Raw genomic sequence first — 23,452 nt, forward strand, 5'->3', positions numbered from 1 at the left:
AACTGTTTTACGGAGTTCTTGTATACTGAGGTTTTTATTTTGCAGAAAGACATTTCGTCTGCTAAACAGTCGGTATGTTCTTAAATAGCACAATCCATTGAACGCACTGTACTTCTATCCCTCACAGCCTAATTTTTGTTAAAAATTACTTTGGCGCTACTCTGACTAAGGTCTCTTGGTTATTTATTAAAAGTGATTAACTGTTCCCGACCCAACTTCCTGTTCTCAATAGGAACTATATCAATACACAAGGAAAATTTGACATATTTTTCTTTTCTGTGTCTCCTAAATACTTCATCTACACACACCCAGCTTTCAAAGCCATTTCGAACATCCTGACAAAACTCCATTAAGCTTCCTTGTCGGAGTCTTTCAGACTTTGATAAGAAGAATCTGTATCATATGATTTGAAAGTTCACAGAGCACTTTTGCAAACTGTGAGCTCTTCATTCCTTTAATGCGTGTAAGAAAAAAAATTGCCCCTAAATGGTTTTGTGGCCTGCACAATAGTGTCATCACCAGAATTCTTTCCAGAGTAGCACGCTCCAAGAGAGCGGTGAGTCCCACTGTGACCAATTCAGTTTGTAGTCTAAGAGGATTTCACTGTACACAAAGGCCTGTGTCTCATCTTGCATATATTCCCAAGATACAGAATAAGGTTGATGTCTCATAGAGCAGTGAACTGGAATTCTGCTGCCTAAATTACTGCAAGATGTCATGAATACTTTGGATAAGTGTAGTTATGGTTAACTAATATTGAAATCATTCAAAGTTTTTCGTTAAAAGTTTTCATTAGTTGAAATAAAACAGAGATAGAATATGAATATTAGATGAAAAATGTAAACAAAAATGACCAACATTGCTTAACTGAAATAAAATAAGTTTAAGTTGAAGAACTGAAAAAGAAAAAAAAATGAAAATGACAACCACGTAAAAAATACTAAAACCTTAACTAAAACAAAAGCTAGTTCAAACTGTTACTTTTGTGTGTGTGTGTGTGTGTGTATATATATATATATATATATATATATATATATATATATATATATATATATATATACAGTACAGACAAGTTTGGACACACCTTCTCATTCAAAGAGTTTTCTTTATTTTCATGACTATGAAAATTGTAGATTCACACTGAAGGCATCAAAACTATGAATTAACACATGTGGAATTATATATGGAATTATATACATAACAAAAAAGTGTGAAACAACTGAAAATATGTCATATTCTAGGTTCTTCAAAGTAGCCACCTTTGGCTTTGATTACTGCTTTGCACACTCTTGGCATTCTCTTGATGAGCTTCAAGAGGTAGTCACCTGAAATGGTCTTCCAACAGTCTTGAAGGAGTTCCCAGAGAGATGCTTAGCACTTGTTGGCCCTTTTGCCTTCTGTCTGCGGTCCAGCTCACCCCTAAACCATCTCGATTGGGTTCAGGTCCGGTGACTGTGGAGGCCAGGTCATCTGGCGCAGCACCCCATCACTCTCCTTCTTGGTCAAATAGCCCTTGATGCCTTCAGTGTGACTCTACAAATTTTCATAGTCATAGAAAATAAAGAAAACTCTTTGAATGAGAAGTGTGTCCAAACTTTTGGACTGTACTGTATATATATATATATATATATATATATATATATATATATATATATATATATATATATATATATATATATATATATATTAACAACTATGAGCAAATAAACTTTATTGAGCTAATTTACCTTATAATTATGTGTTTTTGTTTTCCTTTAGAATCCCAGCGCTCCCACTTGACGTCCTTTACGATGAAACTAAAGGACAAATTCCACTCTCCCAAAATCAAGCGAACACCATCAAACAAAAAGTCCAAACCTCCACCAGAACAACCCATGAAGTCCCCAGAAAAGACAGTGACCAAGGTAGTAGAAGATATTAACTTTATAAACGAAGTTTTTTGTCTGAAAGCAGATAAGCACTTTGTTATCATTTGACGTGTTGAAGACATTGGTTTCGGTGGCATTCTTTTTTTTACCACATTTAGAGTCTGAGTCAATTGGAGGAGCACGAGAAAGAAGTGGTCAGCGCCTTGCGGTATTTCAAGACCATTATTGATAAGATGGCGGTGGACAAGAAAGTCTTGGAAATGCTTCCTGGTTCTGCTAGCAAAGTTTTGGAGGCCATCATGGGCTTGGTACAACTTGATGGCAAGATACTTAGCAGGTAAAACTGTTTTGGAGCTTCTTAAGAGAATGTGTTTCTTGTTCAGCTTTCAAGAAAAAACGTTTTCTGCCTGAACTATATAAATATTTTATACCCCTATCCATCTGTCACCAGTTCGAGAGTGTCCTCCTGTCTTAGTCGACTCTATCAAAGTCTTGCAAACCTCATTCGCTGGTCGGACCAAGTGATGCTGGAGGGGGTGAATTTGGAAGATAAAGAAACAATTGCAACCGTCACCACTGTGATCAAAGCAGTGCTGGATGGTGTGAAGGTATTAATGTTCGAGTAGAACTCTGTTATGACTCTGTTATGGCTATTCTCTACCCATATTCCAGCTGTATTAACCATGGGTTTTGATCTTAGTTGATAGTTTGTGTGTAAAGCCGACTTTGCCTATGGTTCCTGTAGGAGCTGGTCAAAGTTGCCATTGAGAAGCAGGAGCACCCCTCCCCTACAACGCCTGTCAAAAACCTGCTTCCTGCCTCCAGTCCACAACGGTAAATGGAGGCCTTTTTTGAAAAACATGACAATTTTAAATCGAGGCGGATGATGTTGATATCCATCTTACAAGTTACCAGCTGGGCTGTTGACCTGTAATATGATGTTTTGTGTTGTTCATTTTAACCACTTTTATTATGGCAGTGTTCCAGAGCCCCCTGTCATTGAGTCGAAGGAAACTGTCTTGATTGAGACCCCTACCCCAGCCGAGGCCAAAGAGACCCCAAATGATGTTCCTGATGAGGAAGTGGCCCCTCCTAAACCCCCTCTAGCTGGACTCAAAGTCCCTGAACATTGGTATGAAATCTTTATGGCCTTAATATATAAAATGTAAAAGTTTTATAAAATAAAAATATAAAATAAATGTTATAAACACATAAAACACATTAAAAAAAAGAAAACATAAAACATTATTGAAATAAATCAAATAGTATTTCTACATTAAAAAATAAATAGATTAAAATATTCAATATATAATAACATTTTCCAAAAATATATGTTATATATTTTAATCTATTTATTTTTTTGTTTTCAAAAATATATATTATATATTTTAATCTATTTATTTTTTAATGTATAAATAATATTTGATTTATTTAAATAAAGTTTTATGTTGTCTTTTTAGTTTTTAGTATTTATCACTAGAATAACACAAAATCACACATCAGGGTTTTAAACTGCTTTAAGATAAGAACCAGTTGTGTACTGTGAACTGTGTACTGCACTTTATGCAGTGAAACAAGTGAGTGTTATTGTAGGTGGTACTGTGAGCAGTTTACAAGAGGAAATATGAGGTATGCTGTGTTATCTTATCGTGCTATCTTATCCGGATTACATGCAATAAACATTTAGATACCACAGGTGTGATGTGGTGTGCAACAGCATGTTGTGTAGGTTTTAAGTGCTTTGCTTGGCTATAAAGATTATTGCATAGACCCATCTCAGTTTACGGGAAGCCTAAAAGAAAAGGTGTGAAAGAGAGATATAAATAGTGCTATTCTTGAGAATTCAGGTCTTTGTAGGGTGCAGCAGCGAAGGCTTGGCTTCCTCTATCAGAGAGTTATTGACATATGGGCTGTTTTCTGAGAAATGAACTTAACAGGGTCAGCTCTCCTCTGAAGACTGAAGGAGACAAGATAGGGAGAGAGAGAAACAGTAAGATATTCTGCTACCAAGTCTTGACAGGAGAGGATTAGGTTGTGCCACTGGCATAAAATAGAGTTTGCTGGGGTTTCAATGTTTTTGGCGTGTTTCCAGCTTTCCAACAAGTCTGTGTCTCAGACTCTCGGATATATAAAGGCAACTTCAAAGAACTAGCGGTCGATGAATGCTGACGGTGTTGTGGCCTCGCATCAGCAGCGTCAGACCAAAAAGCTGTGCTGGAACACACCACACAGACTGCAGCCGATGGCAAACTCACACGTGCATTCTGCGCATGTGTGAGAGGAATGAGCTGTTCATATCAGCAGCTATTAAAAGTATATATTTATCATTCAAAAGCTAAAAAAAAAAAACAAAGATATACGAGATAAATGCAGATATACGAAATGTAAACATAGCAGCGCTTGCTTACCATTTTGAATATCAGTAACGTTGATAGCTTTAAACATTTTAATAGCTCATGTTGCTTATTAGAATGATTGGGAAAGATCATGTAACATTTAAACAGCCTTCTGTCTGTACCGCCTTCATTCACATGCTTGTTTTCATCACTTTTGCCTTCATTCTCTGCACTGACTCGTTCGCTAAACTGAACATCCAATCAGAGCTCTCACTCTCGCAAAAAATTACAAATCTGTCATCCTGTCATTGTTTACTCATCCTCATGCCATTTCAAACCCCCACAACTTTCTTTCTGCTATGGAACATACAAGCAGACGTTTAGCAAAATGTTCACATTGCCTTTTCCATTAAATTCATTGTTTAACATTAATAAGACAGCACACTCACTGCTATTGATGGTTTACTTGAATAATTAATGTAAAATTTAGAAGCAGTGTTTACGTTTACTTCATTGAGAAATAATAGAAGGTAACATTACATTCATTTAATTTGTTAATTTTTATTTTAATATTGGTATTGCCTACTGGAATTTTGCTGATATCGTGAAAACCCTGTGGTGCAAATAAAATGTTGTAGCAGTGTGAATATGTAGAAGCACTAATGATTTTTCAGAGCTGCTATTGAAACAGAATTGTGCATTTCAGCTATTTAAAACCTACATTTTGACACCCAGCATTATCAATATTATTGCCAGAGGCGGACAGAGTACACAGCTTCATTACTTGAGTAAAATTACAGATACCCCTTGCTAAATTTTACTCAAGTACAAGTACTACAGTCAGTTGTGTACTTAAGTAAAAGTACTGAAGTACTTGTTTTTAAAAGTACTTGAGTACAAGAGTACATTTTCTAAATATTGCATTACTACTGCCACAGTGCTTACATTTATGTAAAGAATCATCCTACATGGAGTTATGAAAAATGTTAGTACCTTGGAAAATGTAAAAGGAATTGAAAGTAAAATCAAGTCATTTTCATCTTTCTACCACGTTGCTTTATGTAACATTTCTCACTTGCCCACAAGGCAATAGTACAATGGCAATGCTCTGACAAACCTCTGCTAGAGTTTTAATGGATTTTTTGCACCCACATTTGAACCTGATTGTGTTAAACACACCGCATACTCAAGAACATCAAAGCAAATGCTCAGCTTACATTAATGTGTAATATCTGAAACAAAATTAAGCTAACAATTGTGTGTACATGTGAGTTTCTATGTTTTTTTCATCAATCAAATCAATTAACCTAAACCAGCAAAGAAGGCATAATAGCAATGTTCTGACACACTTCTGAACCTGACCGTGTTATACACGCAGCATAGAAGAGAACATAATAGTGTTTAAAGAAAATCAGCTAATCAGCTGTGTTTAGGTCAGCATACAAAGAAGGAAAAATTAAATTCAGCTCATTTGAGTGACAGTATTAAGCCCCTTCCGCTCACATTGACATACAGGCAAAGCAGAAGAAAATACTTTCAGCTGAATTAACACCATTCTCACTATGTGTGACAATTCTGTGTGTTTGTGTGTGTGTGTGTACTGTACTTCAATTCAATCAAATGTCCTTTCCTTTTTTTCCGTCCACACGGAGAAGTGTTTCTGTGAATACGCACACATTTTTTATCGGATAGGCGTTTTGTCCACACGAAATCCGGCGTTTTGGAAGAATGAAACCAATGTTTTTTGAAACCGGGTCCCAGAGTGGATAAATTTGAAAACGCCGCCTTTACATTTATGTTTGGACGGTGAATCTGTATATCTTCTGGAACAACGACGTCATCCGCCCACGTCTCGCCCCTAATCAGACACCGCTACGTCACGTAACAGCAATAAAAACATGAACAAACACTGAACGATTGTCTTTTTATTAACTAACATTAACACAGATTAATAAATGTATTGTTCCATGTTCTTTTGTGTATCACGCGCAAGGTTTATGAACAAGTCCATGTCTTCTTCTCCGTTTTAAGTGTATCTGTGTGGCAGAATTACAGCGCACATGCTGGTCTGGCATGAATACAAAGTCGTTTTGTGGTTTCATCTGGATGCGAATATTCCTTGAGACGAGGGAAAAAAAAGATTGAATTGGGGTAAACTCTGTCTCCGTGTGGACAGGACCGAAGAAGTAACGGGTACTTACGGTTATGGATAGAAATGTAGCGGAGTAAAGAGTACAGTATTTGCCTCTCAAATGTACTTGAGTAAAGTCATGAGTACTACCCAAAAATGATACTCGAGTAAAGTACAGATCCCTCAAAATTGTACTTAAGTACTGTACTCAAGTAAATGTACTCCGTTACTGTCCGGCTCTGACATAGTGTGACATCCGTAACTATAAAACTTTAGACATGCAAAATCGATTTTACAATCGATTCAATGAACACTCGTCACTCAAATCAAACAGGATTTTTTTCACAAAAGTGACAACCCAAGAAAGCAAAGTAAATGTTCTCTCATTTGTAGGTTGCATTGATTACATGCAAGTAAAACAGTACCTCATTTTTTTCTCACCTGAAATTCATGCAATAAACATGTTTTTGACAGATTTAAATTTGTTTGTGGTCTATATAGCCTGCATCAAAATGAGGTTTGCAATGATGCGCCTGAAGGCACGGGTTGAAGACCCAGTCAGTGAGGTCACGATATGCTAATTTGTTTAAATTCATACCGAAGTCATCACCATCACAAAAATTTACTTTTTTTTTTACATTGAAACTTGAAAAAATAAATATATAGACCGACCTACCGACCCTTTTTGTTTAAAAATTACTGTTACTGCAAACCAAAATATTTTTAAGGATGGCCTGATTGCAAATAAATGCACAGACACTATTTAACTGAACAGAGATGACATCACTGAATTCAATGATGAACTGCCTTTAACTGTCATTTTGCATTATTGACACTGTTTTCCTAATGAATGTTGTTCAGTTGCTTGTAATGTATTTTGTTTAAAGCGCTATATAAATAAAGGTGACTTGACTTGACTTGACAACCAGCATTGTATAAAACATTAAACAAATAAAGGTGACTTGACTTGTGTTTTGCTGTAGTAAAAAACACATTGTTTATGTTGTTCACACTGTCAAAGTGCTCGGTACGACAATCTGACCATATGAAACTATATGCATTTAGCGTACTCGCATACTTCAGACAAATTGCATCAGGCACTTTTTATTTTTTTCACTACATCTCACTGTTTTTCATTCAAATTATTATTATTATTATTTTTTTATACTGTAAGTGAATTCTCTGATGAAAGTTCAACTTGCACATTGCAATGCCCTGATGAATTATGAAATTTGTTGCTGTCTGATTTCAGTTGTTGTTGTAGCCCTAATATCCCACAGTTAACTCACAGCCACTCGGCTCACAGCAAAAAATGAGTTTACATCAGTCAGACTGTTAAATTAATTGTCCGTGCTAGGACTACAACAGATCCTCCAAGTGTTTTTTAGAGTCTCTTCATAGCGAGAACTTTGTTTAATCTCCATTCAAGCCTCTTGTCTGGTGAAACAATTTAGGAGTGACCTGGTATATTGAGACTGGTAATTTAGAAGATGATCATCGGTATTTGTAAATGTCAGCCAGCTGTACTCTACATTCATATGAGTCAGTTCTTCTGCTAGTTGCTCTGCTGTATGACTTCAGTGTTAGCAGCTGTTTTGGGGCAACAGAGCAATTAAGACTGACTAAATGACTGATTTATGAAGTTGTGGTTTGTGGTTCTAGAGCTGGATTCCACTTTCACTTTGCAAAAATGTCCCTGGTCGCTTGGTGATTGAGGGGGATTGGTTTCAGATTTTCATGACACAGAATTTATCTGTAGGTTTCTTGATTGACAGCTTGTATGAGACTAATTAACTTTTAGGTATGACTATAGTTAATCTGTTTGATGCTAGCATTGGCTAAACATACTCTCCTTTTGCAGTCCACCGGCTCTCCCACCAAAGAAGCGTCAGTCGGCACCATCTCCCACAAGGATTGCCGTGGTTGCGCCAATGAGTCGTGCCACAAGTGGATCAAGTCTTCCTATTGGTATCTGTCGACAGGTGAGATTTTGGTGTTCCCTTGGTGCTTCAATCTGCAACTTAAGAGCCTAATGTGGGCCTAATGTTACACATTTTGGAATAGTTTTGGTTTTAAAATGTGTGTTTAAATTAAATAGGAGTGTATATATATTACATTTTTTATTCCAAATATTTCATTAGTATAGTATAAAATCACACATCAGGATTTTTCAAAAGGCATTAGCAAATGTCCCAAATGAAAAATTGCAAATCCGTTAGAAAATAAATAACAGTGGCTCAAGGTCTCACTCTTTCCCCAAAATTGTTTAGTAACGAGTCAGAATTAATTTGACGTAACATACATCGGAGTGGCTTTTAAAAGGATTTTTGACCAAAAAAACGATCCTAATATAATCTGTGGAGCACAAAAAATTATTTGGAAGGACATTTTAAGTGTTGTTGTCCATGAAGTGAAAGTCATGGCGTACAAAGACATTATTTACACATTATTTTGATGTCCAATAGAAAAAGTCATACCGGTTTGAAGCATCAAGGTGAACAAATATTTCATGCTTGATTGTTTCTTGAGGTTAACTGTTCTGTAATTTCATCTAAAGGAGTATGAGGCAGAGGCCTTACAGAGGCGTTTTTCAGGAGGCAGTCACTCCTGTGGAGGGGAATCGCCACGACTGTCCCCATGTGGCAGCATCAGCATTTTGAGCAAATCAGATGAACAGCTGTCGTCTTTGGAGCAGGACAGCGGACGGTGCTCTCGTAACACCAGCTGTGAGACCCTAGGTGAGTCTTTAAATCATTGTTGAGAAAGCTACTTTGAAACGATAGCTTTACAGACTACACGCACCCAAGAGTGGTTTAAATATATTGATGAGATTTATCTTCTCTGTTTTGTCCCCTGGTTTACTCAGACACAGCAGAGACCTACGACCCCGACTATGACTTCCTGCATCAGGACCTGTCTAGTATCGACCAGATCCCTCCTGCAAACACAGGGGGTTGTCTGAGCCCACTCCCAGAGTCTCACAACGAATCATCCTCCTTCCCTGTTCAGCCTCAATCGATACCTCCCGCTCTCCCAAAGAAGGAACGGCGACCCCCTCCACCTCAAGTGGACCGACTGTACTCTCAATATGACAATGTTTCTGATGAGGACATGCAGACCCTGTCGTTCCCCCTCTTTGCTTCGATGCCACCCTTGAACCCTGATGTATTTATGGGAAACTTTGGCCCTGCTGAGAACGCACAGATCCCTCAGAGCCCTCCACCCTTGCCAGAGAAGAAGAGTCGCAATAGTGAGTACGAGAAATTTAGATATGTTGTTTGTAGGATAGCAAATCAGAGTAAGAAACGCTTATTTAGTCAGATCTGATAGCCTTGTGGGCAGCGCTATGACATGTAGCACTGTTTCACTTTGCGAAAACCAAGTTAAGGCCCCCTATTATATATATTCAGACCGTTTCCCTGTTTCAGCACAAGGTTGACATTCAAATAAAAAAAAAATTAATTGCTGAATAATTTTTAAAGGTCATTTCTTCCATATTGTGACATACATCTAAAACAGATTACTGAAAACAAAAATCGTATGGTGGGGACTTCCATCTATCAGTTGTTGATTGAGGTAGATCTGAATGTGAACTTTTTTTAAGGGGGTTTACGAAATGATTGAAAAAAAGTCATGGAGCTCACCTCCAGAGAGAAGTTTTTCGTTTCACTTTATGATTGAGTTATGTACATTTTTTATAAAAAAAATGATTAGGTCCTAAAAAAAAAAAAAAACTATATACAAATGAATCGTTCACAAGATCAATAGCATGCATTTAAAAACAATAGGGTGAATTTAAATTTCTTGCCAACTTTAAAAGCAGCATTTAATCTTTGAATACTATAACCAAACAGGTAGTTCGAGCCCTGGCTTTTTTGTTTGTCTTCAAACTAAGCTCTTTGCACAGTTTACTTAATTCCTTGTGTAATCTATGTGAGGAATGACGCAGTATGGCGAAGCCAGTTTTTCACCAGTTTTTCTCTGTAAAGCCCCTCGGTGTCGGCTAGTGGATGGGAAGCAGTGACGTCATCTTCACTGTGAGATCAGATGGCATAATGCCTTTGTTGGAGAAATCTCTTAGTGAATACAGTTCAAGGCCTCACCCAAGCCGGCAGGAAATAAGCTCTTGCTGAAAGACTGTTGTTTGGAGGGAGGGATGATTGAATCATGTCGTAATTCACACATGAGCGGTGTGGCTGGATAGAAGAGTTTATCTGAGGCCACATGCACACAGATGATGCTAAGCTGTTTTTCTCTTTTACATTTTAACAACTCAGAATTACAGAGCATTACCGACATGTTCAATTTACGTTTGAGCCTTTTGGAAATCTTACAGAAATAATATATGACATAAACCTACTATTTATCTATTTATTTATATATATATATATATATATATATATATATATATATATAGATAGATAGATAAATAAATAGATAAATAGTAGGTTTATGTATATATATATATATGTATATACAGTACAGACCAAAAGTTTGGACACACCTTCTCATTCAAAGAGTTTTCTTTATTTTCATGGCTATGAAAATTGTAGATTCACACTGAAGGCATCAAAACTATGAATTAACACATGTGGAATTATATATGGAATTATATACATAACAAAAAAAGTGTGAAACAACTGAAAATATGTCATATTCTAGGTTCTTCAAAGTAGCCACCTTTTGCTTTGATTACTGCTTTGCACACTCTTGGCATTCTCTTGATGAGCTTCAAGAGGTAGTCACCTGAAATGGTCTTCCAACAGTCTTGAAGGAGTTCCCCGAGAGATGCTTAGCACTTGTTGGCCCTTTTGCCTTCTGTCTGCGGTCCAGCTCACCCCTAAACCATCTCGATTGGGTTCAGGTCCGGTGACTGTGGAGGCCAGGTCATCTGGCGCAGCACCCCATCACTCTCCTTCTTGGTCAAATAGCCCTTGATGCCTTCAGTGTGACTCTACAATTTTCATAGTCATGAAAATAAAGAAAACTCTTTAATGAGAAGGTGTGTCCAAACTTTTGGTCTGTACTGTGTATATATAAATACAGGTAAATTGTTATTCATATCTTTAACATAGGGATGTGGTGAAGTAGATGTTGATTTAAAAAAAAGAAAAGAAATATTCAGTAAATAGAAATAAATAGAAGCCTTATATCTAAAGTGTAATTCTATCATTTTAAATCGTTAAATCTATAAAAAAAAATTTGGGGAAAATGTTTTTGATATTACAAATAACAATTATTTGTAGAACATTTAGATTAATACATGCATATGTCAGCTGTTTTATACAGATTCATCCTAGTTAGCAGATTATTTAATTTTGAGATTATTGTATAATGAGAGTAAATATAAATTTTCATACTGCATACAAATGAGATTATGACCAAATATTGCTTAATTTCACAAATAAACAGAATAAAATGCTGAATGACCATGAATGATTCATGCAGTAAACTGTGCCTTCACACCCTCTTACAGTCTCAGAGCATTTTGTCATCATAACCTTTACCTTCTTTATGCATGTTCTAGTTTGTAGCACTTGTCTGCCTGTGTTTTGATTGAACCTATTTACTTTTTGCCTCGTTTACCCTCAGTACTGAAGTACATGCAGTTTATGGAGGACTATTCTGAGCCACTGCCCTCCGTTTTCTACCAGACGCCACAGAGTGAAAGCATTTACGAGCAGCGCAATCGGAAGCGTTTTCAGGAAGTGTACGGTCTCAGCGACTCCTTCAGCAGCAGCGACGAGACCGTCCCTCCGCCAGCACTGCCACCCAAACAGAGACAACTGGTGAGAGCTAGATCACTGCCGTCGGTGCTGCGCCCACACACGCTGTGTACACTTTGAGTCTGTCTCATTCTCACCCTCCCTAGACGTTGATGCAATGTTTTTCTTCCTACTGAGAGTCACCATTAATCATAATGGTAGCAGTATTATATTTCCCGTAGTGTCAGATTATTGCTTGTTTTAAGTTGGTCGTAGCAAAGCATTCATTCAGTGTTTGTCTTACTGAAGTTCAAGTGTTGCCTTGGGTGATCCGTGTCATATTATGCCAGTAAAAGTACGTCTTCATCTTACATCATCTAGTTTCTCATAGTGTGTTGTATGAACATGTCTGATGTTTATTCAGCTAATGCCTATAAGAAACAGCTCAAATGAGAGTAAAATTTTATCTTGTACTATTCCTGGCTGTGTAGCACCTGCAGCTCTGCATATCCTTTTGTGGCATCTCAATGTTAAAAACAAGAGACTGAAGTTTATTTTTAGCAAGGTTCTTGGTTATTTTTTTGTGACGCTTTTAGAATAGAGACTTGTTTTGTTTTATGGTCTTCTAATGCATTTTTACAAAGAGACTGTTATAAAAGCATGGTGCATTTTTACACCTAATAAATTATATAAATGCATATAGGACCCAGAGGGAAATCTGAAAACTTGCAAACAGGCATTAGAAAAAGGCATTTGAAGACACTCTATCTAATTTGACATGCAAAGAGGAAATTTACATAGAAGTCTTGAAGGCACAATGCAAGGGTTAGAAATATGTCTATGTTATATTGTACTGATAAGGTTAAAAGTGGGCACCAACGGAGAAAAATAAAATATACATTTTATGTAAATATTATATATATATATATATATATATATATATATATATATATATATATATATATATAATTTATTTATTTTATATATGGGGTCTAATTTTATTGGACACTAAACTGAAAATAGCATCTTAATTGATTTTTTTGTTTCAGTGCTTTTTACTGTTCTTTCTTTTGCCCTCATTCTTGTCTTGCTAACCCATCTACCTCATTTCTTTTGACTTGGTTTTTCCACCGTTTGCTCTCTCATTCCGTGTGACTGAGCAGAAGGATTCACTGAGGTGTGTTGCTTAGTTTTGAGCTTAGGTATAAAGTTAATCCTATGTGCTAAGCGTAAGTTTAGCCATTAATTTGTGCTTTTAGTTTTAGTAAGTTTTTGTTCCCACACTCTGATTAGCAAGCACAAGCACAAAAAATAGAAACATCTGTCTTCCAACATTTTACACAATTCTTTCACATAACGTTCTTTCATGCTTTACAGTAGACTTTCGACTGAATAGACGTCATATTTAACTGGACACAAATAAAAATAGTATTCAAATAGGGCTTTTAAGTCCTTAGGTCATGTCTGATTTTTACAAACTATGATTAACAAGGTTTTATTTGTGTCACATTTAATATGCCGTCTGCTCTGACTGAAGTCCATTTCTTCATTCAGCTCACATCTGCTCAATAATCTATACTGTGCATGAATCTCTGGCCTTTTTTCTCTTCCTTCCTTCCACTCTTCTCTTCCCTCCTAGGCTTCATCACACTCTGCTTCTCCTTCCTCCTCCTCTTCCTCCTCTCTGTCATGTCAACTGCAGCAGTGTGCGTCCGGGCCTGGCCCTGGTGAGACTGAAAGCACTTTCAGCCTTTCAGCATCTAACTCCTCTCTGAGCCGCCAGGGCTCCCTGCCTGTCCCTACGGTGAGTCTCGCTTGCCTTTTGCCGGCCTCTAACCCGTTAACCCGTCTTTTTGAACTAATAAAGCCTTTAATATCTGCTTTAAAGCCTCATTTAACAACACTGCCTGCAAAGTGTTAATGGTTTAGGTTTTAGGAACCAGTTGTAAAATTTTAGAGGTTTAGTTCACCCAAAAATGAAAATATGCTGAAAATGTACGGCCATCCAAGATGTAGATGTGTTTGTTTCTTCACTGAAACAGATTTGGAGAAATTTAGCATTACATCACTCATCAATGGATGCTCTGCAGTTGAATGGGTGCCGTCAGAATGAGAGTCCAAACAGCTGATATAAACATTGTAATCCACACGACTGTGGACAAGCTTTCTCCAGTGAAAAGGTCTATCTCCTGTTGTCCTCTCACATCAAAATCCACAAACATATTTGTTTTGGCTGTATCCACGTGTAAACAGTGGTTCCTCTGCAAACTGGAGTATTGTTGTGATGGTTTTACTTGCTGTTTATACTTTCATTCTGACGGCACCCATTCACTGCAGAGGAGCTTTTGTTGAGCAAGTGATGTAATGCTGATTTTCTCCAAACCTGTTCTGATGAAGAAACAAATTCATCTGCATCTTGGGTGGCCTGAGGGTGAATTTTGGATGAACTTTAATACTATAATGCAGCATTTTAAACACTGCAGTTATAATTCTGAAGTTTTTCAATTTGTGTTCACATGCTGTGAAGTAGCACAAACATGCAAACACCCCTGGTTGTCTAATTATTGACTCTGTGTAGGTGTGTGTGCCGGCGGCTACAAAAGGAATCATGTTCATAATAGCTCGGATGAATCACTGTTGCTGTAGCCTGTAGGCGGCGAATAGTTCACAACCTCAATTAAAGGCGGTACTACCTTGTTAGGGTTCAGTGATTTATTTATTTATTTTATTAGCTTCCTGTACACGCCTCTAGTCTTCAGTGCTAGAGATCTAAAGAGTCAAAAGCATGTACCACACAGGTGTCCTGCAACTGTAACCTGCTGAATAGCTCAGGGTAAACATGCATCATCCTGCAGGGACTCGTCAGGCTCCCCACTGTTAGGTGACTGAGCTGCCTGTAATGATGTTATGTCTGCTGAGCTGTATCCTCTGACCAAGTCTACTGAATCACAGGGGACACTTTTCAATACCTCTAATTGGGAAAGCAACTACTGAATATAGGTGATCTGTCTCGGGGTTGGTAGCTGGTACTTTGTGCCCAATTTCTTTATATATATATATATATATATATGGAGTGGCAATGATTCAGTGGATTATCTGTGGGATTTAATGGCTGTATTTATTTAATATATAGTAGTAATATTTTGTTGTTTTGTTGTTCTTGTTTTATTATACTTTAAATTATAATAAAAGTTTATTGTTATTATCTTCTTTAATATAATTTTAACTCTAAATATAAATATAAATATAAATATTCATTATAATTTGATCAAATAAACATTACATAGAATAGTAATGCTCAATACATTTTTGCTCATCATTACACAAAATGCAATAAAAATAATAATAATAGACCTTTTTTATTTATTCATATAGCTCTTTTCATACAAGAAATGCAGCTCATAGTTCCTTACAAAAAAAATAAAAAATTCACACCGATAAAATACCATCATTAATATGACTAGATTAAAGATGAAACCCACAATAGATGGAAAGATTAAACCCATAATATTAAAAGAATATTAAATTAGACTGCATAAAATGTGAATAATAAAATAAGTAACAATGAAAGAAAGCACAATACATTGTTTTAGAAAAGTCATTTCTAGTTAAAAGCTTTAGTAGAAAGATGTATTTTTACCTTTTGTTTTATACATAAAAACAAAAAATGCAGTAAAAAAAACCATTGAGATAATAGTTACTCTGTTAAGATAGTCTACAGTCTAAGCACATGGCTTGTTGTGACTGCTCACATTATAATCAATGAAGCGCTTATAATGTAGACGATTATGTTGATTAGAATGGGAGCAATATAGATTTATTACATAATAAATGATGCTTGCTTCTATATTTAGAGACTGTGTTAGGCTAATAAATTATATTGTTTAGTTGAGGAACTGTTTATTGTGGTAATTATGTATAAATGTAATTATGTATTGCACATTTGATGTCTTTTATCATATTTCTTTTCCTGCAGTTGAACAGTGAGTCACCTGAGGCCTTGCATTACATTGATTTTACCACAATTAAGTGTGTTTCAGGCAGTCCACTTTAATGTAATCCAGCTTCATGTAGTAAAATCACTCTAATGCACAATGCTGTGCCAAGTTTCCAGAGGCTGGTCGTGCTGTATCTTGCTTTGCTACCAGGTGTCCTTTGATTTAATGGCCCATCGAAGCAATAGATTCCCTCTGCCAAGTTTATTACAGCTGTTCTTCATCTTTGTGGGCATCAGCTCTGAACCACACCTTTACTCTGACGCCTGTCAATGCTTGTGCTGTCCTTCCTCTTGTGTTCCTGTAGAGCGAAAGTGCTAATGATGAAGGTGGGGAGGGTGAATACGTCAATCTGTATTCATCCAACCAAGCCAATGGAGATGTGACTCTCTCCAATGGAGTAAGTAACAGCATGTCAGCGTTTGCAGCCGACATACCGGTGCCCTCACATGCTGCGCTTGTGCTGTTTGTGACTGTAATGCTTGGCTCTGCATCATGAGACTGGTTAAATTGCAAATTTTACTCAACACCTGTCGTCAAGACATACTTTATGCAGTACCGCATGAAGTGTCAAAAGGCGACAAACAAGAAATCTCTTGCATGTTAATCGGAGCTTTTGTCGTAACCGGCCGTGACTGTCAGTATTGTTGCATAAGAAATTTGGCAGGGTGGCCCTGCTCACAGTAAGATTTCATTGGCTAAAAGAAATCCAGCTCTAAATTGCTTGAAATAAAACACCTAGGATGTATTTTTGTGGCTTTGTGCAGGATTTTGCATGATGTGTGGCCAAAAATACTAGTTGGGCAAAAAAAGAGGCCTGTAGTTTTTCAGTGACTTTGTGACTGTGTGTGCAGACATTGTTGTGAAATCGAGTTGCTCGAGTTGCAATCGAGAACTGAAAAGAGGAATTGCTGATTTGATGATTGTGTGCTTTTTAAAAAAAACTGCAGCTGCAGCGGTAATTATTATAACCACTGAACAGCTCATCAGATTCTTCCCAGTGAAGATCATCTGAGTGTTTACAGACAGCTGTGTTATAATGCTACACAGTCATGTCTACATTACATTTCAACAAGATTTCATTTGACATGGACTTTATGATATGGGGACTGAGAATATGTAAACATTCACGCCATCAAGCTATTCATGCCAATTTTCAACTTTCTCAGAATGAAGTGAAAAAGAATTTAATGTATACAAACAATTAAAAAGCAAAAACAGCAAGCCTATTTGGTGAAACAATGAATGATTGCAGTGCAATATTTTGGTGTGTATGTATATGTAATTATAAACAGTGTATATATACATTTTTAATAAGTATATATAAACACTGTGATGTAAAGTCACATAAGTATATTTTCCCCAGTGATGCTTTGTGTTTGATTATATATAACAGCTTAGCGCAAATTATTTATCTAACCTTATGTTTGATGATAATTGATAATCACTTCATAATGAATGTCATGGGTATTAAGGCACTTTCTGTAAAACTATATATATATATATATATATATATATATGTATATATATATAAACTACAGTTTAAATGTATGGGTGTTGGGGTCATTCATTTTTTAAAATAAACACTTTTATTCAGCAAGGATGCATTAAATTGATCAAAAGTGACCTTTGCATATCAGAAAATATTTGTTTCAAATAAATACTTTTCTGTTCGTCCTATAATCTTGAAAAAATAATATATATATATCACGATTTCCATTGAAATATTAAGCAATACAGAATAAGAAGAAATAATAACAATAAGAAATGTTTCTTTAGCAATGAAATCATATTAGAATGATTTCTAAAGGATCATGTGACACTCAAGACAAGAGTAATGATGCTGAAAATTCAGCTTTACCTTCATAGGAATAAATGACTTTTTTATGTATTTAAACAGAAAACAATTATTTCACAATGTTACTGTTTTTACTGAACTCTTTAATCATATAAATGCACCCTTGGTGAGCATAAGACACTTAAAAAAATCTTTCTGGCCCCGAAACGTTTATCAGTAGTAAATCTAGTTATTGAGTGATATTGACTTTACTGTATTGTAATGTGTTATCAGTATGCCCCAATCTTGTGTTGAGTGTTTTGTGACATTCTGAACTATTTCATTGTGCTGTTCCCTGTATTTTTTACATTTTATTAAAATGTCTTGTACCTGTGAAGCATTTTGCCAGTGATTTTCTAATTTTTCACCCCATCTTTCTCTGGGTGGAGTGATGGTCCTGATAGTCCTTTAATATTTCTTCTGTAATTGCCAGGACTCTTCTTGTGATGCTGAGGACTCGCTCCAGGACTCCGCTTCAGAACACAGCAAAGATCCGGCCGACAGAGAAGGGTAACATTCCTTGCTTTAAAGAAATACTTTGAGATTTGGCTCTTTTTTTCCTTCCACCAGCAAACGCCTTTTCTTTCATGTTTTGTATGTTTGATAACCTACCCTCTCATTCACAGCTGGAAGCAGAAGTGTGTGGATTCAGAGTTGTCCTCAGAGGAGCTCTACCTGATGGACCACGACGAGATTATGTCTCACTTAACACTAAAGCAAGAGGTAAAACATATGCGAAGCAGAAATGGCAATCTTTAATTTTAGAAGTTTGTCTTGATTTGCATTGGTTGCAATGATAGTCAGAGTGCTAGTGTGCTCTCTGCTGCCCTCTGCCTGTGAATTAGTCACTGCATTGTGGTGAACCCCAGTATTGAAGTACATGTGACACTGCAAGGTCAGATCTACTGCAGAGAGCATCTCCCCTGAATGAATACATAAGAGAGTTAATAAGTGGACCACTTGTCCTCTGCAATAAGACAGGAAATATGTCTTTTAATGAGCAGGCATGCTTCTTCCTGTTCCACTCTGCTTTTGAAAACAAGTCTAGAACATCCTGACAACTCTGCATGTGTTGAGGTTCAGCTGACTCTAAATAAACAGGGCTTTCTTAACTAGTACATTTTGAAAATATTATTTTGCACATCCCACTAAGAAGTTATATTTAGGATCTGATTACATGCAAAGCTCTAATTTGTTGAAAACTGCATAATCCTAATCTGTGCTTCTCAGAACGATGACGGCCCTGACGTCAGAGCTGGATCAGGCGATATTTTATTGGTTCACGCCACCGAAACAGATCGCAAAGGTAAGAATAATCCCTTCTAATCTGAAGGTGACCATTCATTTGTGTTAAATATTTCTTTCTTTAATAACACGTGGATCATGTGATACTGAAGACTGGAGGAATGATGCTGAAAACTCAGCTTTGCATCACAGGAATAAATTACATTTTAAAATATATTAAACCAGAAAACAGTTCTTTTAAAATGTAAATAATATTTTACAATATTACTGCTTTTAATGTATTGTTCACCCCTAAGTTTTGAACGGTGGTGTAATTTATTTATTAATTTAATCTTGTTCTTAAATCTTAACCTATAATTATGATTCTTTCTTATGTTCTCTTTTGTAGATCGAGTTTTATACTGTGAAGCTTTTTTGACCACATATCGAACGTTTCTAACCCCAGAGGACCTCATTAAAAAGCTCAGCTATAGATATCCTTTATGATGGTACAGGAGGGCACTTTATGTATCTTTCATTACTGACCTTTGTACACTCCAAGCTTCTTTTTGGCCCTTAACTCTGAACACATTTACCAGATTTTCTCTCAGCTCCGACATTAACAAACAACGAGCTAGTAAAAACACCTTCTTCGTGCTGGTGCGCGCCGTGGATGAGCTTTGGTGAGCTGGAACTCAGTCAAATCAAATGCACACTTTACAAAGGGATATACATACACACACACACACACACACACACACACACACATGTATAAATCCAGTTAAATTACTTGGATATTTTTTTTGCAATTTGTTAAAGCGGTTGTTAAAGGGGTTGCCCTTGATGATATGCTGTGTTATGCCACATATATACAAGGTTGGAATACCCTAATATTAGGCGATTAAAGTTGAAGCAATTTGAGTTCTGAAGGCACTGACACAGTTACTCCACACTGTTTACTCATAGGCCCTTGTGATGTCATACAAATTATTTGTGTCAACAGTTTGGTGGAGCTGACAGAAGACATCCTGAAGCAGCTCATGGAGCTTGTGTTCAATCTGTTGTGTAACGGTGAGCTCACCCTGGCCCGGGTTCTGCGCAAGAACATCCTAGATAAAGTCCAGCAGAAGAAGTTGCTGCAGTACACTAATTCCCTCAAAACGCTGGCTGGACGAGGTGTGGCCGCCAGGTAGTGCTCACCTAGATCATCTTTCTTTAAAAGTTTTTTTATTTTAGAATGAATTGGACTGATTTTGAGTGTTTGTTCACAGGCCTGGCACTCTGCATGACTTCCGTAGTCATGAGATCGCAGACCAGCTGACTCTCCTCGATGCAGAGCTGTTTTATAAGATAGAGGTACGGCTTCTCTTATGTCATTCATCAAGCTTCCTATCTTTAAAGTTTCAGGGTTTTCCAACTTTTTCCTGTCTGTGTGCAGATCCCAGAGGTGTTACTTTGGGCAAAGGAACAGAATGAGGAAAAGAGCCCCAATCTGACCCAGTTCACAGAGCACTTCAACAACATGTCATACTGGTATGATGCTCTGATTCTCAAGCTGCTGTAAAACTTCTAGCGTTTAAGAAAAGAAACATCAGGTGCCACAGCACAGCCAGAAGACTAGGCTTTTGGCTTGCAGAATAATGTCCGGTCCATATTACAGCTATCCATGTTAATATTCTGCAAAACCTTCACAATTAGGAGCCGTTTACAAGATGTTTTCAGCCAAAAACAGGAAACTTTTTATGCGTTTCTGCCTGTTTGTTTGCAGGACAACAGCGTTTTGGGGACTGAAAACGCATATTTTTAAAAACGGGTTTCAAAGTGCAAGTTTTAGTAATCGCCACCCAATACGGGAATCTTTGAAAACGATGACGTCATGCGTATGCGTAGTACATGCTATTTATGAAGACGTGCAGTATTTGTCGATTTTAAAGGAAAACGCGACAACATACACAACAAAGGGCGGAGTACATGGTACTGATGTTGCTGCAAAGTGTGGATTTACTTCACCAATATTACAACCAATAGCGGAGACGCATCATATACATCTACTGGCCTGGCATACATAATACAGCGGTTTGGGCGTTTTTGCAGATATATTTAAATGCAAATTGCTTTGAAAACGTTGTCGTGTATACGTGAAACTTTTAAAAAAACCGCAAGGGAAAAACTTTGCCGTTTTTGACCACATCATTGTTGTGTCAACGTAGCCTTAGACACTGACAATTTTTTATATTCGTTTCAAAAAATTAATTGGTCACCAAAGGACTATTTAAAAACAAGTGATAAAATGATAATGAAAATGATAGATAATTTCTTTAAACACTTTATAAATTTGAACCCAAAATTGTATGTTAATGAAGAAGAAATGTTTATGGACATTTTCATGAGTATACAATACATTATATTTTTATTATTCTCTGTTTTAAGGGTTCGGTCCTTAATAATCCTGCAAGAGAAAGCCCAGGATCGGGAAAAACTACTTCTAAAGTTTATTAAAATTATGAAGGTACAAACTATTTTACTTCCAAACGGAATCTAATGGTTTATTGGCTTAATTTATATACAGTATATGTATATAAAAAAAAAACCTTGAACCTTTGTCTCTCTGGAATTTAGCACTTAAGAAAACTCAATAACTTCAACTCCTACTTGGCAATATTATCAGCATTGGATTCAGCACCCATCAGAAGACTGGAATGGCAGAAGCAAACGTCAGAGGTCAATCACATAGCCTGTCTCTAAATTGTTTTAGTGCTCAGTCGATCTTCATGGTGACTGATGTTATCTTCACAGGGTTTAGAGGAATATTGCACTTTAATTGACAGTTCCTCCTCCTTCCGGGCGTACAGAGCAGCGTTGGCGGATGTGGAGCCTCCATGTATACCGTATCTGTAAGAACAGATGTTAAGCATTAAAAAACACAATTTGTATTGCTTTCCAAATGTCATATTTCATCTATAACTGCTCTTTCCCCTATTTTGCCTCAAAATACAGAGGCCTCATTCTTCAGGACTTAACTTTTGTGCATCTTGGGAATCCTGACCTCATCAATGGAAAGATAAACTTTTCCAAACGCTGGCAGCAGTTCAATATTCTGGACACTATGAGGCGCTTCCAGCAAGTGTGAGTACATAACCATAATCAACTTTCATAATCAAGTGAAATCAAATGTGAAAACTTGCCTAGAGATGTCTTTTTTATAGATGTCTCTTCACATTTTATATTTTTTCAGCGTTTTGCATGACTTCTACTTTTCTTTCTTCCAGGCACTATGACCTCAAACACAACGACGACATTGTCTCATTCTTCAACGACTTCAGTGACCATCTAGCTGAGGAGGCATTGTGGGAGCTCTCTTTGAAGATCAAACCTCGCAACATCACTCGACGGAAAACAGAACGAGAGGAAAGGACATAGCTACCAAACTACTTTTGAAAGCCAATCTCTGAAGTTGCAAGACACAGCAATTAATGTAATGGCAGCTATGAGATTGGAAACTATACTGTATTTCTGTTACAGTTTACTGAAAAAAAACTGTTTGCAAAAAAAAAAAAAGAAGAAGAAAAAAGGTGATTTAGATTTTTTGTAATTGCACTGCATCTGAACCTGTGTGTGAATTTGAAGTGGAACAGGGGCAAAGTGCAAAGACACAAAGCGTGACTGATATGTGAGATTACATGGTTTGAGATCATAACCTGGGATTTATGGTGATATTCCGGGACCATCTCGCCATCTGGATTTGCGGTGCAATCAGGAAAAACAACTGCGACTCCACCTGCAAACTGATACCATGATGCCTCAGTGGCACTTTGGATGTTGAAGTTCCTTTAAGACTGATATTTTTATTTATTTATTTTGTATGTAACAAATGCACATAAAGACTCTTTGAGTTTAGGGGGATTTGCTGTAAAATTAGCTGCTGGATTGAACCGCTTAAAGCATGCATGATAATAGGTCATTATGAGGATACGCAGTCACTGTTATTAATAGCACTTTCAGGATTTTGTTGTTTATTCTGCAAGATTAACACAGCATCCGGCTTAATTCAAAAGGTGCTTTTCTGGATTTGAGTTTCAAATTTTGTTACTAAAATTCTTCAAACTAGAGTGCCAATTTTAATGTGCATCAAGTTCAAGTAACTATGGAAACCTGTTTTCCCCATTAGTTAAAAAAAAAGACAGTTGCGACTTTTTTCCCCACAATTTGGTCTGTCTTTGCAAGAGTTGCAAGACATAAAGTCAGAATTCTAAAAAAAAAAAAATTTCTAGAAATTCTAGGTTTATGTCTCACAGTTGTATTCCTTAGAATTTTGAAATTACATCTTAATATTTTTTTTTATTATTTTTTTAGTTC

General features: G+C 36.7%; 1 protein-coding gene across 4 annotated transcripts in view; it reads left to right on the forward strand.

The window, feature by feature from the left end:
• LOC132114831 (rap guanine nucleotide exchange factor 1-like) overlaps window positions 1–22,642 on the forward strand; it is a 31,081-nt gene extending 8,439 nt beyond the window's left edge. Inside the window, exons 3-26 of one of the 4 annotated variants that reach the window (XM_059523181.1) lie at window positions 1,759–1,904; window positions 2,027–2,205; window positions 2,320–2,476; window positions 2,614–2,702; window positions 2,848–3,000; window positions 8,197–8,317; window positions 8,893–9,073; window positions 9,202–9,585; window positions 11,928–12,124; window positions 13,680–13,844; window positions 16,343–16,435; window positions 18,306–18,382; window positions 18,499–18,595; window positions 19,103–19,178; window positions 19,506–19,590; window positions 19,687–19,779; window positions 20,100–20,285; window positions 20,368–20,452; window positions 20,535–20,629; window positions 21,527–21,605; window positions 21,716–21,817; window positions 21,893–21,990; window positions 22,094–22,222; window positions 22,366–22,642. In XM_059523181.1, the coding sequence (XP_059379164.1) occupies window positions 1,759–1,904; window positions 2,027–2,205; window positions 2,320–2,476; window positions 2,614–2,702; window positions 2,848–3,000; window positions 8,197–8,317; window positions 8,893–9,073; window positions 9,202–9,585; window positions 11,928–12,124; window positions 13,680–13,844; window positions 16,343–16,435; window positions 18,306–18,382; window positions 18,499–18,595; window positions 19,103–19,178; window positions 19,506–19,590; window positions 19,687–19,779; window positions 20,100–20,285; window positions 20,368–20,452; window positions 20,535–20,629; window positions 21,527–21,605; window positions 21,716–21,817; window positions 21,893–21,990; window positions 22,094–22,222; window positions 22,366–22,516 (3,218 nt within the window). In that variant the 3' untranslated portion in view covers window positions 22,517–22,642. The remainder of the gene's footprint in view (window positions 1–1,758; window positions 1,905–2,026; window positions 2,206–2,319; window positions 2,477–2,613; window positions 2,703–2,847; window positions 3,001–8,196; window positions 8,318–8,892; window positions 9,074–9,201; window positions 9,586–11,927; window positions 12,125–13,679; window positions 13,845–16,342; window positions 16,436–18,305; window positions 18,383–18,498; window positions 18,596–19,102; window positions 19,179–19,505; window positions 19,591–19,686; window positions 19,780–20,099; window positions 20,286–20,367; window positions 20,453–20,534; window positions 20,630–21,526; window positions 21,606–21,715; window positions 21,818–21,892; window positions 21,991–22,093; window positions 22,223–22,365) is intronic. The other 3 variants (XM_059523182.1, XM_059523183.1, XM_059523184.1) reach the window with 3 other exon arrangements.
• Window positions 22,643–23,452: the final 810 nt, after the last annotated feature.

The sequence above is a fragment of the Carassius carassius genome, chromosome 34 (genome assembly GCF_963082965.1).
Source record: "Carassius carassius chromosome 34, fCarCar2.1, whole genome shotgun sequence".
In the NCBI taxonomy this organism is placed as follows: domain Eukaryota; kingdom Metazoa; phylum Chordata; class Actinopteri; order Cypriniformes; family Cyprinidae; genus Carassius; species Carassius carassius.